The sequence below is a fragment of the Buteo buteo genome, chromosome 3, assembly GCF_964188355.1.
Source record: "Buteo buteo chromosome 3, bButBut1.hap1.1, whole genome shotgun sequence".
NCBI lineage: Eukaryota > Metazoa > Chordata > Aves > Accipitriformes > Accipitridae > Buteo > Buteo buteo.
The window spans coordinates 21,387,415-21,402,833 of NC_134173.1; the positions used below are offsets into that span (position 1 = coordinate 21,387,415).

Consider the following 15,419-nt stretch of genomic DNA (forward strand, 5'->3'; position numbering starts at 1 on the left):
AGAAAATAAGAGTATACATTGTATTGTTTTCAAAAATTTATGAAAGGTAGCTCAAATGTATTTACTTCCTGTCCAACAGAATGGTTATTATGGCCTGCATACTGGCCTTGGCTGCGTTCCCTGCAACTGCAGTCAATTTGGCTCAGTCTCCAAGGACTGCAATCATCAGGGGCATTGTCACTGTGTACCAGGAGTGGCTGGAGAAAAGTGTGATCGTTGTGCTCATGGCTTCCATGCATTCCAGGATGGTGGCTGCACACGTAAGCTCTAATGCATGATCCTTTCAGGGTTTGTCTGGAATTTCTTTCAGCAATATATTTTATGTTAAACTCTGGCAAAGGTCAGTTGTTTTGATGACTATATGGAAAAATCTGTAGAATGGTCTCCTAATACTTTGATTAAGCAAGGGAACAAAACATTTCTTTGATTGCTTATTATGTGGTTCCTTGTAAAAGGTGGTGATTATGAAATAGTAACTCATAACAACTCATAAAGGTTGCATGAGAGAAATACTACATCCTCAATAGCTCCTTTGTGTGTCTCTTTTTTATTTTTTTTTTTAACAAAACCCTTCAGTCCTTTGGAGAGAATAGAAAATTCTTTTTTTCTGCAATTGTAAAAGAGCTACTACTCTTACAGATTTTTACCTTGATTTTTCATTTAATTCTTAAAAACATGTTTTATACTTTGATAAGGTGTCATTGACTATTTTCCCATCATCACCCGGGTGTGTACAATTTTAAGTCATGATACAGAGAAAATGTTAATCCAAATAAGAAAGTGCTGTCAAAAAACCTAATTTATGTTAATAAGATGCACTTCTCAACACAGTATAGCTAAAGGAATGCCTACCTTTTCTCCAACCTAAAAAACCTGGTTTTTTTCATGCCTCAAATAGTATAGTCGTATGAAATCTGTAGTGAGATTATGTGATAGGATTGTGTTTTGAAACATATATACTGTGTTTTTACTAAGAATCAAAGATCCCTTAGGTACCTTTAACCATTTCAGTCTAGAAAATTTTGTAAGTCTTATTAAAAAAATTAATAAAACCACTTTTCTGAGCTTCTGCGCTTTAGCAAGAATAGTATTGCACTTCTTAAATAGCCAAGTGCTTCTTGCAGCAGTTAGTTATTATAAAAATAGTTATGCATCCCTATTATTCACTAAGCAATTCTTGAAAAGTACTAATTCCTGAGATCAATCCTTTCACCTGCTTGAGAACATTATCATATGTCCTGATGCATTTTGTATCCTCTATAATAGATTTTTTTTTTCCTGCAAATTTACTCTTCTCCACAATAATTTTGTTTGGCTTTGTTGATTCCCCTGTGGAAATACAGCTCTGCTTTTTAAGCCACCAAACAGGCTATGTCAAGAAGCAATTATGGGCTTTCAATAAAAAGATGAAATGTCACTGTGGTCATAATTTGTTTCTCAGTGATTAGGGATGGCAAGGAGTTCCTAGTGGAATGTGTAAACTGTACTGCATAATTAAGAAAAGTAAGACTATCAGTGGTCTTGCGGTTTCTTCTCTGTAGCTAAAGCAAGGTTAAAGTTAATCATTCAGTCCTACTTCTCTTGCAGCCTGTGACTGTGCTCATACTCAGAACAACTGTAATGCTGATTCTGGCCAATGCATTTGTCCCCCTCACACTTGGGGTCCAAAATGTGAACTCTGTGAAGAAAATCACTGGGGACTGTCTCCTAAACTTGGCTGCAAGGTATGGTAGGCTGGCTGAAAAGCCATGGCTGTTAAAAGCAATTCACCTTATACTAATGTCAGAACTGGACTCTTGTTTTGAGAATTTCAATCTTTATTTTCTGTCTCAAAGTGTTAGTCTAACTTGCTCACATTAAAAAAGAAAATTAAAAAAATATCAGACTGTAAAGTGTTTATTTAGGAACCATTTAAGTAAGCTGTCTTTGACAATACTGATCAGAATGCCTATTCTGGATAGGTGCATAGATCATATTAAAATTTTGAAGTGTGTGTTCTAAATTTTAATTGCTTAAATAGTGATACTAAAACAGATTTATAGCAACAATTGCCAACAAGGAACATTAGTTTCTGTGCTGATCAAGAAGTGATGATATTAAGGTTTTAAGAACAATGAAATCTAGCTTATCTTGAAAGTCACTGCATGCTTTTTTTTTCTGAATATTTACAATTAAAATGGCGTAAGGTAGTCAATGTTTCATGAATGGCAAATGGTAACTGCCATTATCTCAGCTTAATATTTATGATTAAACAGTAAAATGCCAACTCAGTGCAAATCGAAGGAGTAGCAACCATTTACCCAATTAGGATCATGCAGTAAATTCCTGACAGATATGGCATTGGGCCAATCTTTATTCTATAAATGTTGAGATTTTAGAAAGCCTCAGAATTACATGAATATAATGTGTAATTTCAATGGAGAAACCACAAAAATAATCAACTTGACAAGGTCTGTCATTATATGCAGTAAATACTTAACAAGTACAAGTATTAGCCGAATTGTTTTTTCTCTCTTTAATTTTTTTAGACTAAGTATGATAAGATAGTCCTATAATATGTCTTGAGAGTTTACTATCTTAGTGGTTTATAGCAACTTACTTGGCAGCTGATCTTTAAACTGTCAGCTTACCAGCTTTGTCAGCTACCAGCAACTGTCATTCTTACCTAATGTTCTGCAAATACAACGTGTTAGTCCCTGTGCCTTTTCCTTGAAGTGTTCCTTTAATAGGGTGATTCCACAGCACTTGCCAATCATCAAGTTTCACTAAATATGCAACTGCTCACTTTTGCTAAGTTGTTTAGCATTCCTTTTGGTTACAGTATCACAGTAATTAACAAGAATCACTCTAAGATTTTTTAGTTACTTTCTTGAGGCAACAAACAATACTGTGATCTGCAGGTAACAGCCCCAGAGAGAGGCTCCCCTGTGCTGAATAGTCAGCTGTGGCAGGTTGAGACCTGGTGCAGTATCTGCTGGCAAACCCTGGAAAGGCTCTTGCATGCACTTTATATGGATGAAATGGGGGAGATGCTATCAGAAACCCAGCTGGTCTAGTTTTGCAACACAAACTGCATTAGTGGGATACTTCATCTGGCTCCATTTCTTGCAGTTTTCTTGGTATTCAGCATCCCTTTCTGGGTGCAGTGATGAAGCAGAGCTGTAGTCATGGTTGGCTTACAATGCTTTTCAAGTGTGCTGCAGCACGGTTAATTGTACCTTAGAGTCCTTGCATATCTTTATCACATATAGATAGACATTGAAGTACATGTAAATTATTTCTATTATTATGATTCTTAAAATAGGGTTTGATGTTAAGAGCTGTAGACCTTTAGTGGTAGCTGGGAGCGAAAGTTGTCAACTTGTTTGGTCATAAAGTGTATTGGACTAGGCAGTGTAGTACCTAGTGCTTGCAACTAGAGTAAAAACTGTTTAATACAAAGAGTACTAATGGTGAGCAGCAACCTTGTGAAGAATGCTAAAGGATAAATAGTGATGCTAATAGATTTTGTGGGTCTTTGTGTAGAGTGCTTTACAAAGTAAGGCTTTTCATCTCAAAGGGAGAAGATGAGGAAAGAAGACTCAGGGAAAATGCTCTCAGTTAGGTGATGATAGATGGAATGTACTTTTTGCCTGCACTGTTAGAAATAACCACAGACCAAAATTGGACTTTAACCACAGATAAGAAATTAAGACTGAAGATTAGATCCAGTCTACTCCAAAAAAGAATGACAAATTAAGTACATCCACTTTGCATATTTGTAATATGGTTCATATTACTGATTACATAATGAAGGATGGGCCCTTCTGGGGAACAGTATTGCTTTGGTACTGAGCTGCAGTGCATGCTGAGCTTCCCACCCTTGGATGCAATGAGATTCTTGGTTCCTCATCAAATAGTAAATGAATCTGGAGCAAGATGTAGACCCTGTTAATACTTCTTGGAATCTTAAAAAAATGTCAGTGTTACAATTTTTCTTTCTATCATATTTATAAAATTACTGTACTTGCAGATTTATTTCATCCAACATTTATATAACATTTTAATTTACTTGCTGCACTCTTTATTTAAAGTCTTTTGGATATTTTCTTTTCTAGAACAAGGTTCCTTCAACTCCTTTGATTCTCAACCTAGATTTGGGAATCAACAAAGCTTCTTACTTTTTGCCAACCACTGTTTACTGGAAATGCAGTTCTTTGTTCAAATACAAACCCAACAACCCCATTTCTATGTGGAAGTTCTTCCCTTTTCTTATTGTATAGTAATTGTTGACAAACACTGAGTTTTAAGGGCCACTCTAAATTTACTGTGCTGTTTCTGTTGTAACAAAATTGTTTTTAATGATCTGCTGTTTATGAACATTTCTTCTTTTCATCTAAGGCTTGCAACTGTAGCAACACTGGTTCAGCCAGTCTCCAGTGTGATGTATTGACAGGTCAATGCCAGTGCAAAGTTGAATTTGGAGGACAAGACTGTTCCAGATGTGCATTAGGCTACAGGGACTACCCAGACTGTGTTGCCTGTGACTGTGATTTGAGTGGAACTGAAGCAGAGATGTGTGATGACACTGAAGGACTTTGTGGTTGTGAAGAAGAAACTGGCATCTGTACCTGCAAGGTACTGAAGTATTCAGACCCTTTTGGGACAGCATTGAGGTTTTCTGGACATTTATTACATAAAGTCATGGAGGGTATAGGGCTGAAAGGACTTCAAAAGGCAGTCTGCATCTGTTTTTTAAGACATTTCCAAGTACACCTAAATCACCCCTAAAGGATTTTCTGTGCTAGCGCTAAACAGGTCTTATTAGTCAGCAGGGTTAAAAACTGTGAGATGGTGTTCCCCAGTGTGGACTGACACAACACAGCTGTAGGCAGAAGAGATGGCAACATTACCAACATGGCATTGTTATTTCTGTTCTCAGAAATTCCTGCCATAATACTAGACAGTTTATCTCTCCTACCTCCCTTTGTTTTGTTTTACGTAGCCAGGCAATTTTATTTCCAGTTTGTGGTCATAAAATTATTGTGGCACAGTACTGTAGTTCTCTTTTAGACAGAATTAATGGAATTTGATGTGGATATGTGTTAAGAAGTCAGGATCAAGACCCATCGTATGCCTAGTCACAAAAAGTCATCTCTACCTGACTAATGCTGACTCCTGGATAAGTTTGCAAAACAGTCACTGTATATCTGATAGAAAAAATGGCTGGTGTCTTTCTAGTCTTGTACAGGATTTGCCATATTTCACAACTATGGTCTCACTGCAGTCCTAAATTCAAATAGATTGCATTTGCTCAATGTAGGATCCATGTGTTTACTCTGTATTAAGTGAATTTCTGTAACAACATCATTCTTGTAATACATTCAGAGTCCTCTTTTTCATTAATTAATATTGTAAGGTAGAAATGAATGAGGATGCATTTATCTTGCTTTTTCTTTTGGTCCTAGATTTCTGCCTGCCTCCTTTTGAATAGGACAAAGTGCTGGCCATGAGTTCTGGGGCAAAATTTTTAAAAATCTTGTTAAATATACAAGAATGGTGCTAGTGACTTCAGTGTCACTATATTTCTCTGTATGATGTAAATGCCTTCTGATGCCAAGAACAATGCTGTATGAACCTTTTTTAATTGTACAATTTTTGTGGTTTTTTTTATCCCAGTGGGTTTTTTTCTACAGTTGCATTTTGCCTTGCAAATAGTTCCAGTAATAATGATTCATAACTCATATGCATTATTTCTTAGTTGCTATTTAAAAGTGTTTTTTTCCTCAGTACACAGAACATTGGAGAAGAACCAACCATAACAGATAAGTACTCTGATGCAATGAGCAATACAGAGAAAATGTTTCTACCTCAAGCTAGGCAAAACTTTCTTCACAGATCTACGAATACTTTGCTGCAACAGTTCCAAGTGCAGGTTACATTAATTGTCTGCTCAGAAACATCAAGATGATATCAATCTCTGATAAAAAGGTTGTTGTTTTTCTTAATTGAAAAGCATAAATTCCCTACATGGTGTTTTGGCAATGAATTATTTCATTCTCTGTGTAGAGATAGATAGACAGCACTTCTACAGCTTCTTCCATCCTAGATGTGAAAGTATTTTAAACAACTAATTAAATGTTAGAAGACTCCAGTGAAAAAGCTATTGTATTCTTATCCTCATTATACAAATGGAAAAAATGAAATAGAGAAGTATTTTCAGCTCATACACACGTTTTTGTTAGGTTTGGGAACAGCACATTGATTCAGATGATATAGCCTGCTCTTTTGAAAATCCAGATGATGGTGATAGTAAGAAACCAATAAATACAAAATGGAGAATCTCAACATTTTTTAAAACGTGGTTATGTTGAAAGTTCAAATTTGTTTCCTATGCTATAACCAAAGGCAGTGCTCAAGAATAAGTCGCGTATATTGCTAGTAGTGAAGTCTGAATTGACATTCTTGTATCAAAAAAAGAAAATATTAAATACAGAGGTTTAGTAGTATAGATTTTTTTCTGAAAAGGTGGGAATCTGTTCCTGAAAGACTGAGTGATAGAAAACAACTTAATTCAAGGCAACAAATGTATGCCTTCATAGGTCTCTCTCCAATCTTCTGGTTAAAGGTGCCAGTGAGCACTGACTGTAGTTTTGGGTGTTTCTTCAAGTAGGACTCCCCAGTTGGGATTAAGTGCAAAACCAGATGCTTGGGAATAGGTCCTCTGATTTGTATTGATACTGAGCAGTTTCTTTGGCTCTGAGAGCCCATTTTCCAGATGGGGAAAAAAAACAACAAAACCCCACCCAAGACTTTTCTGTCTTAAATGGAAATGTATATCTGCTAATTTTTACTAGAATCTCAAATACATGAGTTTAGCTTGAATGTTCTGTGGGTTTTGGTGGTGTTTGTTTTTGGGTTTTGGGTTTTTTTTAAACAAACATCACTAGAAAATAATGAAAAAAAAAGTACTGCATAGTGAAAAAGAATAGATATAATAATTGAATTCCTGTTATGTAGTTTACATAGCAACTAGTTTCTCTTACAAAAAGAACCATCTTTCATTCAGCTAGCAAAGTAACATGACTATGCTGTTATTTTTTTTTATTTTTTTTTATTTCCTCCAGGAAAATGTATTTGGTCTACAATGCAGTGAGTGTAAACCTGGAACTTTTGCTCTGTCTGCTAACAATGCACTAGGTTGTACTCCGTGCTTCTGTTTTGGGGTGTCTACATTTTGTTCGGAACTAGAAGATCATGTGAGAATTCCTGTAAGTGATGTGACATAAATATACAGACGCAGTTTGGTGTTATCCTCATGTTAGGTACCATATTGGTGTGCCTAAGGTTGCATACATTTCAATGAATCACACTGAATGTAATTGGCTAGCTTATGGAGGCAACGGCATATGGCAGAACAAAAAAGAAAGCAAATGGCAAGCAGTCATAGTCTTATTTCTGAAACCTTGTGTTTCACTCTTTGCTTCTTAAAAAAATAAATATCAAACATGTTTCCCAATTTTTTGGTTTGGGCATTTATTACTCAAAGATGTACTATTGACTATCTCAAAGCAGCTAAAACTGTTAACAGTATGTTATACTGAGATAGAATATTTTTGTTGAATGAATCTTTTGCTCTTTGCGTTGCAGATAACCTTAATTCCAGATCAGTCCATTCTGCATGTAGTAACTCAAAGTAATCTGACTGGAACAGTGGAAGGAGTATTTTCGCAATTTCCTGATGTTTTACTGGATGCTGCCATAGTCAGAAAATACTTAAATACAGAAACATTTTACTGGAGGTTACCAGACCAGTTTCAGGGAGACAAGGTAAGATCATTAAATAATTAGAATGTTTTGTAAGTAATTTCTTTATTGTCTAATAGTCACTCCTTTATTGTATAATAGTCACTTTATCTTGATAACTTTTTTCTGTGTTAGTTATACTCTTGTATGTCATACTATTATAAATATTCAGTGACTGCATTTATTTATAGCAAGCACAAACAATATGTTCATTACCCTTTCCTAACAAGATTTTTCTTGACCCTGTAAATTGGTAACACCCATATTTGATTACCATGTTACTCTTTAGAGATCATATGGGGGGGGAAGAGTGATGTGTTCAATTTTACTTTAGATACCTGAAAGAGTTTTCAACCTTGACGCTAGATTCAGTATATAGATCATGGAATCTCTGTTGCTTAGGAATTAAATGAAAATTGAGTGCACACCTTGAAAGGGCCTAAAAGAAGAAACTGAAACTGCTTTTTAGAAATATGCATTTAACCTTGGTGCAAAAACTGCTGAGTTTAAGCCAATTTTCATGTTTTATTGCCAATTCTTCAAAGAACTGGCAGTTTTCAAGTCTTCTGATGATGTTAAAATATTTTCAGCTAGTAGCCCTAACCTTGGAATAAATAGAAGTAATATTTTTTTATCCAAACAGCTCATGGCCTATGGAGGGAAGCTGAGATATACTGTTGCTTTTTATGCTTTGGATGGCTTTGGAACCTTGAATTTTGAGCCACAGATTCTAATGAAAGGAGGTCACACCAGCAAGTTGGTCATCTATGTAGACACCCCTTCTCCAGAAAATGGAGTAAGAACTGACAAGGAAGTAGAAATGAAGGAGGTAAGCCAAAACATTGGTGTGGAAATATTTCCTTTCTTCTATGAGCTTTTACAGAAAAGCTCTATATATTTAATACAAAAAAAAGCGTATCTGATTTCAAATAGGTTAAGTAAATAGAGCGCTTGGATTAAAATGCATCTATTTTAGGGGAAAAAATGGCTGGGAATATTGTGCTATAGCAACAAATAACACTTTAGCACTGTTTCCTCTCTTGGAAGTGCTGAAGGTGTTGCTGCAGCAAGCTTTTCAAACACAGATTTCGGTGATAAATGACAGGCACCCAGGTATTTTCACTCTCAGGCAGTCTCATAATTTTGTAGCATGTATGTTACACTCAGAGCCCAGGAGCGTTATATGGGATGTGAATCAGCCTAACAGGAGCAGTAAGCTGCAGTAGTGCCCACTGGACAATTTCAGAGGAAGTAATGATGACCTCCTTTGGTCTCTGGGACTCTCTGCTGACTGGGGCTGAGGTGAGGTCTATTCTTTCTTCTTGACAGGAGGCAGGACACAACAGCAGCTGTTTCTAACTGCACATATAATGAGTGCTGTGAAGTCCTGGTCTTTTGGCTGTCTAGGTTCTCCAGATCTAGCCAGAAAAAGCTGTGCCATGCAGGCCTGGACTGCTTTTCTGTAGAAACTGGTCATGGAAGTTGAGTGCAGGGAAGGAGAAGAGAAATGATATAAAACCACATCTTGTTCCTAACAGGGAGCAAAATTTTGGATTTTCTGGGACCTAGAGTTTAGACATAGTCACTGTGACTGCATTTCTGAAAGAACATGTAAGGAGGAACAGAGCATTACTTTGAAGTGAGCTTGAACACTCATGGTTTTAATAATGTGTTATGTTTCCTTAGGATTCTTGGAAGTATTTTAACTCTGTGTCTGATGAGCCTGTCTTACGTTCTGACTTCATGTCTGTGCTAAGCAATGTTGAATATGTCCTTATCAAGGCAGCTTATGGCCAAGGATTACAGCAAAGCAGGTAAAGCAATCTCTGATTGCATTTACTTATTATATTGCATTTACTGTAATGTAACCTAGAAATAGTCCTGACTGAGCTATATAGTAAAGATTTAACTGAAATTAAAGAAATTTCCAATTCCCTACTTATAACTTCTGTTCTTCCTCTTATAAGAAAGCATTTATGACCTTTAATGGCAGCAGAATCTCTCTTTAATTCTTTCTGTGAAACACTAAATGTCTCTGTTGCTTTCATAGAAAAGCCCCTAAAGAAGCACAGAGCCTTACAGGCTGATGCAGTGTTCTGCAGGATGGGTGATACAGTTAGATGTTTTCTAAATTATTTCTTGCCCATCTTATTTTTATGTGAATAGAAACTTTAGTTTTTTTCAATTGAAACACATGGTCCCATGATTGGGTTTGTACCAATCAAGGTGTCTACTCTAGCTTTATGCACTCTGAGCAGTGGTAGTAAAATACTCTGACCTCGGAATGGTAGCATTTTACTGCTATTTTGAACAGAACTAAGTTACTAATGAGATGGAGGAGATAGGATATGGTTATTGCATCTGTCAGTTTGGAAACTAGCAAGGCAAGCAGAGATGCATCTAATGAAAACCCAGTATCTGTACATCTTCACAGCTGTGAAGTGTGGTTCCACCTGCAGATTTGGGATTATTTTTGATTCACATGCCCTCAACTCTCTTTGTTAGCTCTGTACAAAAAACTGTGGGACAAAACATGTATTTCTGTCCAGTGTTTCTGCGACAGAAATACATACTCTTACATGGTGGGTTTGTCAAGTTTTGCAGACCAATGGGAATCAACCTGTATTAATTTGAAGTACTTCTGATTTGTTTATTGTACATCCTGAACTCCCGTAAATAAGTAAAGAATCTTCAGATTTTATTGAGATATTTGCATGGCCAAAAGGGGATCATGGGAGATTATGTATTGTAGCCCTCACCTTGAAGCATAAAAATGTTTGGATCTCAGTCTTGGTGCTAGGACTTCTCTAGATGTTCATGGTCTCTTCTGCATATATCTTGTAGAATTGCAAATATCTCAATGGAAATTGCAGTGAAGTTTGAAGAAAGGCATCTAGGCAGAGCTAAAGCTCATCTTGTAGAGCAATGTAGATGTCCTGCTGGTTATGCTGGATTGTCCTGTCAGGTACAGCATCCTTGAACCCTTTTTGTGTGTCTAATAGTGAGATAATAAAAAAGATTACTTAAATGGCTTTTAAATTGTTTGTAACTGTTGATAGCTGTGATCATATATCTTTTTTTTTTATTTTACTCCCCTTACAAATAGAGCTGTGCTCCAGGATACTACAGGGGAGAGCATATAGAACTCAGTGTAAAAGAGCCTCACACTCTCATAGCACCTTGTGTGCCATGTCAGTGCAACAACCATAGTGAAACCTGTGATCCTGAAACTGGAAAGTGCTTGGTATGTACAATTATACATTTTTCTATTGGTTTCACCTGAGCATACAATGGCAGTAACCTATGAAGCGAGTTTTTGTGAGAAGTATATGGCTGTAGTCTTTGGATAAATTATAATTTCCTCCCCCCAACTCCAAAAACTGGAAAATTTGAGTAGTATTTTCCTTAGGGCCCATTCAGTAAAATTATCAAGCTTTTTGGACACTAACATGTTAAAAATCGTTAATTATTTTAGTTTTAATTTTACTTTAAAAATAACTCATGTATCAGTTCAGTTTATCTGGTTTTTGTGAGACTTTTTGGGCTTCTGTCCTTGGTCTGGCCAAGGTCTGCTTAGTCACACAAAAGAAGTAAAGGAAGCAGTAAGCCATACCATGCCACAGACTAGGTCAAAGTAAAATTCTTTGTGTCTCAGGAAGAGTCTCCTCTGGGCAGCTTTAAGTGAGGCTTTTTTAACTCCTGGAGACTCAAGTAGTATAAGGATATGCCTCAACTAAGTTAATTGCTCACTTCTCTCACTTTATATCAAAGGTTGCAAAGAGGGGCCACATCTGACTACCACATTGCCTCTCTCTTGTGGGCTGACAGCCCTGTCAACAGCAAATTCTCAGCTAACCAAATAAGGCACATACCAGTTCTCTGGTATGGCTCAATACTCTTTCCTAAAGATTTTTTCAGTTGCTTTATTTTTCCAATGGTGAAGTTGGTTAGTTCAAAGTCAACTTCTGCTGAATTCATTCTTGAAGTAAGTTTTTAAAGTGAGTTTCCTTAGTCCTTCAGGCTTTTGTAAACCATTCTTTCGCTCTTGGGTTTGTTTTAAAGTATGTGTCTCATGAGGAAGAACTGTGGTTCTCATTTCTACAAGGCCAGAACACATAGATCTTTCACACTAGTGAACACTAATCATTCTTCCTCTCAGCTTCTCGTTGCAGGGGTGGCAAGTCATCTATGTGTTGAGATTACTGCTTAGACATTTCTGGCTGAGTAGTGTAGGCAGCAGAGATAGTTTTCACCTTTGACTTCTGCTCCCATACAATAGGAGGCTTCATTGCTACTGCTTACTGTCTTCAACTAGCGTCTAAAATATACACACTTGCAAGAATATGAATTAAAAGGAAAAAAGAAAAAAGGAGGAAAAAAAGGAGAAACTGAATTTTATTCACTTAGGGGTCTAGTCAGTTAAATTATGTTTATAATACCAATTTAGTGTTTTAATATTAATAGCACTGGCTGTTGATCGGTACTGTTGACAAATTAAATGTAGTGTCTGTGAATCCTAACTGTGGATGGTCCTTGGTTTATAGCATTCAAATGCATTTGCTGAAACATTGAAACTTGTATTTTTCATCCAGGTAGCCTGTTTCATTTTTCCATCAGTTGCTTCTTTTTTTTTTGAGGATTTTTTACTTTGTACTGTGATTTCCTGGACTGAATTGGATTAATAGAAGCAGAAATACATAAACCTTAATGGAAATTTAGAACAGAAATTAGGTCAGCCTGCCTGAGGGGCCATTCACGTAAGAGAAAATATGCTGGTGTTCTGCTTATTTTTGCATAAAAGGTTTCTCCACTCAGAGAATGCTGACCAATGGGTAGTGACATTTAGAGATGATTGTTGGAAACCGTATATGTTTATTGACTTGGGGGGAAAATAGAATTCCTCTTGTTTGTTGTTGTTTTAAACTGTCTGAATTCCTTTTTGTATATCGTCAGAACTGCAGAGATAACACAGTTGGTGATTACTGCAGCGCTTGTGCCCCAGGCTACTATGGGAAAGTAATTGGATCTGTCAATGACTGCTCTCTTTGTGCCTGTCCCAGAGCCAACCCTGTTAGGTAACAGGAATTTATTAAATCCAATATACATTTTAGCATTCCAGATTTCTTGTGCTGTATGTCCCACCTACCTCCCCCCCCCCCCCCCCCCATGACAAAAGGAGTTAATTATCATTACATGTCCTTAATTTTTAGACATTTGAAAGCTACCTATTATAGTAAATGGAGCTTACATTCTGAATTGTTCACAGCTACTGGTAACTCTTTGAGGTTTTAAAATAAAAAGTTTAACTGATAGCTAAGTCAATATTTTCTCTAAGAATAGATCAGCCGCATAGAATGTCTTATAGATAATAGAGTAAGTTGCTCTGACACGTTTTAGTTTCAAATGTGGGTCTCTTTCTTCATTTGAAAAACAATGTTTTTGTATTTACAAAGATTCAGGCCACCTCCAGTCAATGCAGGAACTTTTCATGAGATCAATCCTAGGGGAAGTACAAGTACTCTTCCGTTTGAAATTTATACATCTGTTTGGTAGAGGAACAGTTAACTTCATATTTTGAAAATCAAAATGCTGGGTGGGCTGTTTTTTCTCCAGAAGCTTGAAAATCATCTTTGTTGTTTGCTTTTGGATAACTGAATGAATATGAGAGTCTAGCAACTCTGATGTTCTCATGCAAGTCTTGGTTAGATATATACTGTAGCATACAGCATCCATTTTTCGTTGTCTTAATTTTTAAAAGGAAGGCCATGAGGTGCTTTAGCATGTTATACAGTAATGGAGTCTCATTGGGAAAGCAAACTTCTTAAGAAAGAAATAATTTAAAGTAAAAATTCTAGAGCACTGCATCAGATTGAGCATAGGATGCTGTTGCTTACAATATTTTAACCTGTGGCTTAAAGTGTTCTCTGTCTTTGTATGGTCTTCCATTTATGTGCTAGCAGGTATTTGTTTATCCTTCCTCCAGTTTTAGTCCCACTTGTGTCCTGAAAGGTGTTCAGGATTACCACTGTGATGCTTGTCTCCCAGGATATGAAGGACAGTACTGTGAAAGGTGAGTTACACACGATGTCGCCATTTATCCCCGATTCCTAAGGACAGTTTGATTAATATGAGCCATATTTGTACTCTGAATATATTATTCAGTGTTCATAAATAAATATATGAATGAGTGCTCAAGGACTTAGTGATGTGTTAGTTACTGTTAAGAAGCCATTAATTAAAAAACTAATTAAATCAGTGATTCTCAAAAAGAAATAAACTATCTAATTTCATGATGAATATCCCCTGATATTCAGTGTCCCATTCCTCCCTGTGTAGGTGCTCTCTTGGCTATTATGGTGACCCTCAGCTTCCTGGTGGCAGCTGTCATCCATGTCAGTGCAATCCAATTGGCTCTGTTCACGTTAATTGTGATCATGCAACTGGCCAGTGCCTCTGTAAGCAAGGTGTCACAGGACAACTCTGTGAGGAGTGTGAACCAAGACATCTTCTTGTGGAAGATAAGTGTATTTGTAGGTGTTTTTAAAATTGTTTACTTTCCCAATGGGCTTTCATCTATTTCATTGATATTTACGTGCATGTGATTATTCCTTGAATATTTTTATGCTGCCAGGCCCTATTCTTTCTATGAAAGGAAAGAAATCTTAACAACTTAATAGCTATGTAAAAGCTGGGGGGGGCGGTGCTCGACTAGATAATCTCCAAATGTCCCTTCCAACATAACATCAGAAAAACAGTTAATCTTTAAAATGACTTATTTAGTGTTACAGACAAGTTTAAGGAAAGATAATTTTAATACTTTTTTGCTGTCTGTAGCATACCTTTATTTATTTGAAAATATTGAATTCCTGTGTTGACCCTTTGGATATGAGGTTGCTGTAGTAATACTTTTGGAGTTATCCTGGATGTGTAGGCATTCTCCACCAATAATTAGTCATGTAATTCCTTATGAGAGGGTGGATAGCAGAAAGACACAGCAAGTACAGTAATCTGCTTTTACAATGAATTGGGATTTAGGGCTCAGATTTTGCTTTGTATAAGTAAAAAAACCCAACCAAACAACCAAGGAATAAATGGAATTACACAACTCACTATAAGCTTGAATTTCCTCTCTTTCTAACCTGTTTGAGTGAGTGTCAGTGGCATCACCCTGGATTTATAGCAATATAGCTAAATAGGCTCAATAAGTTTATAATACAGCAAACAGCTCAATAGGCAGCAGGATTAATAAGGCTTGAATGTGTGCTGAGCTAAGGAGAGTATGTTTGAAATAAGTCCAGTCTTGGTGCAGGAAGGGGAGGGCAGTACTACAAATCTGTATGCTTGAAATTATTATACTTAATCACTCTTAACTCAAAAGGTGAAGGCACATACTGTGTAAATCAAAATAAATTTCAGTATTAGATGGCTTCTTTTTAATACTAATATTGCTTCCTTCTCTTAAAATGGTTTATTTAGCTTGTGATGACAATTGCACAGGAGTTCTGTTAAACAGTTTGGATAATCTCAACAAGGCCATACTTTCAATGAACCTCACTGGTGTTGCCCGTGTGCCCTATGGGATATTGTCGGAGTTGGAGAATGCAACAAAACATCTGAAGGTAAAATGAATGCAC

General features: G+C 36.5%; 1 protein-coding gene across 1 annotated transcript in view; it reads left to right on the forward strand.

The window, feature by feature from the left end:
- The window catches only part of LAMA1 (laminin subunit alpha 1), a 112,716-nt gene that overhangs the window by 59,855 nt on the left and 37,442 nt on the right, over positions 1-15,419 (forward strand). The window contains exons 21-33 of the mRNA XM_075023034.1: positions 80-260; positions 1,588-1,724; positions 4,381-4,617; positions 7,107-7,250; positions 7,630-7,809; positions 8,429-8,614; positions 9,472-9,599; positions 10,630-10,750; positions 10,892-11,029; positions 12,739-12,860; positions 13,769-13,855; positions 14,122-14,315; positions 15,262-15,404. Of these exons, the coding sequence (XP_074879135.1) occupies positions 80-260; positions 1,588-1,724; positions 4,381-4,617; positions 7,107-7,250; positions 7,630-7,809; positions 8,429-8,614; positions 9,472-9,599; positions 10,630-10,750; positions 10,892-11,029; positions 12,739-12,860; positions 13,769-13,855; positions 14,122-14,315; positions 15,262-15,404 (1,998 nt within the window). The remainder of the gene's footprint in view (positions 1-79; positions 261-1,587; positions 1,725-4,380; positions 4,618-7,106; positions 7,251-7,629; positions 7,810-8,428; positions 8,615-9,471; positions 9,600-10,629; positions 10,751-10,891; positions 11,030-12,738; positions 12,861-13,768; positions 13,856-14,121; positions 14,316-15,261; positions 15,405-15,419) is intronic.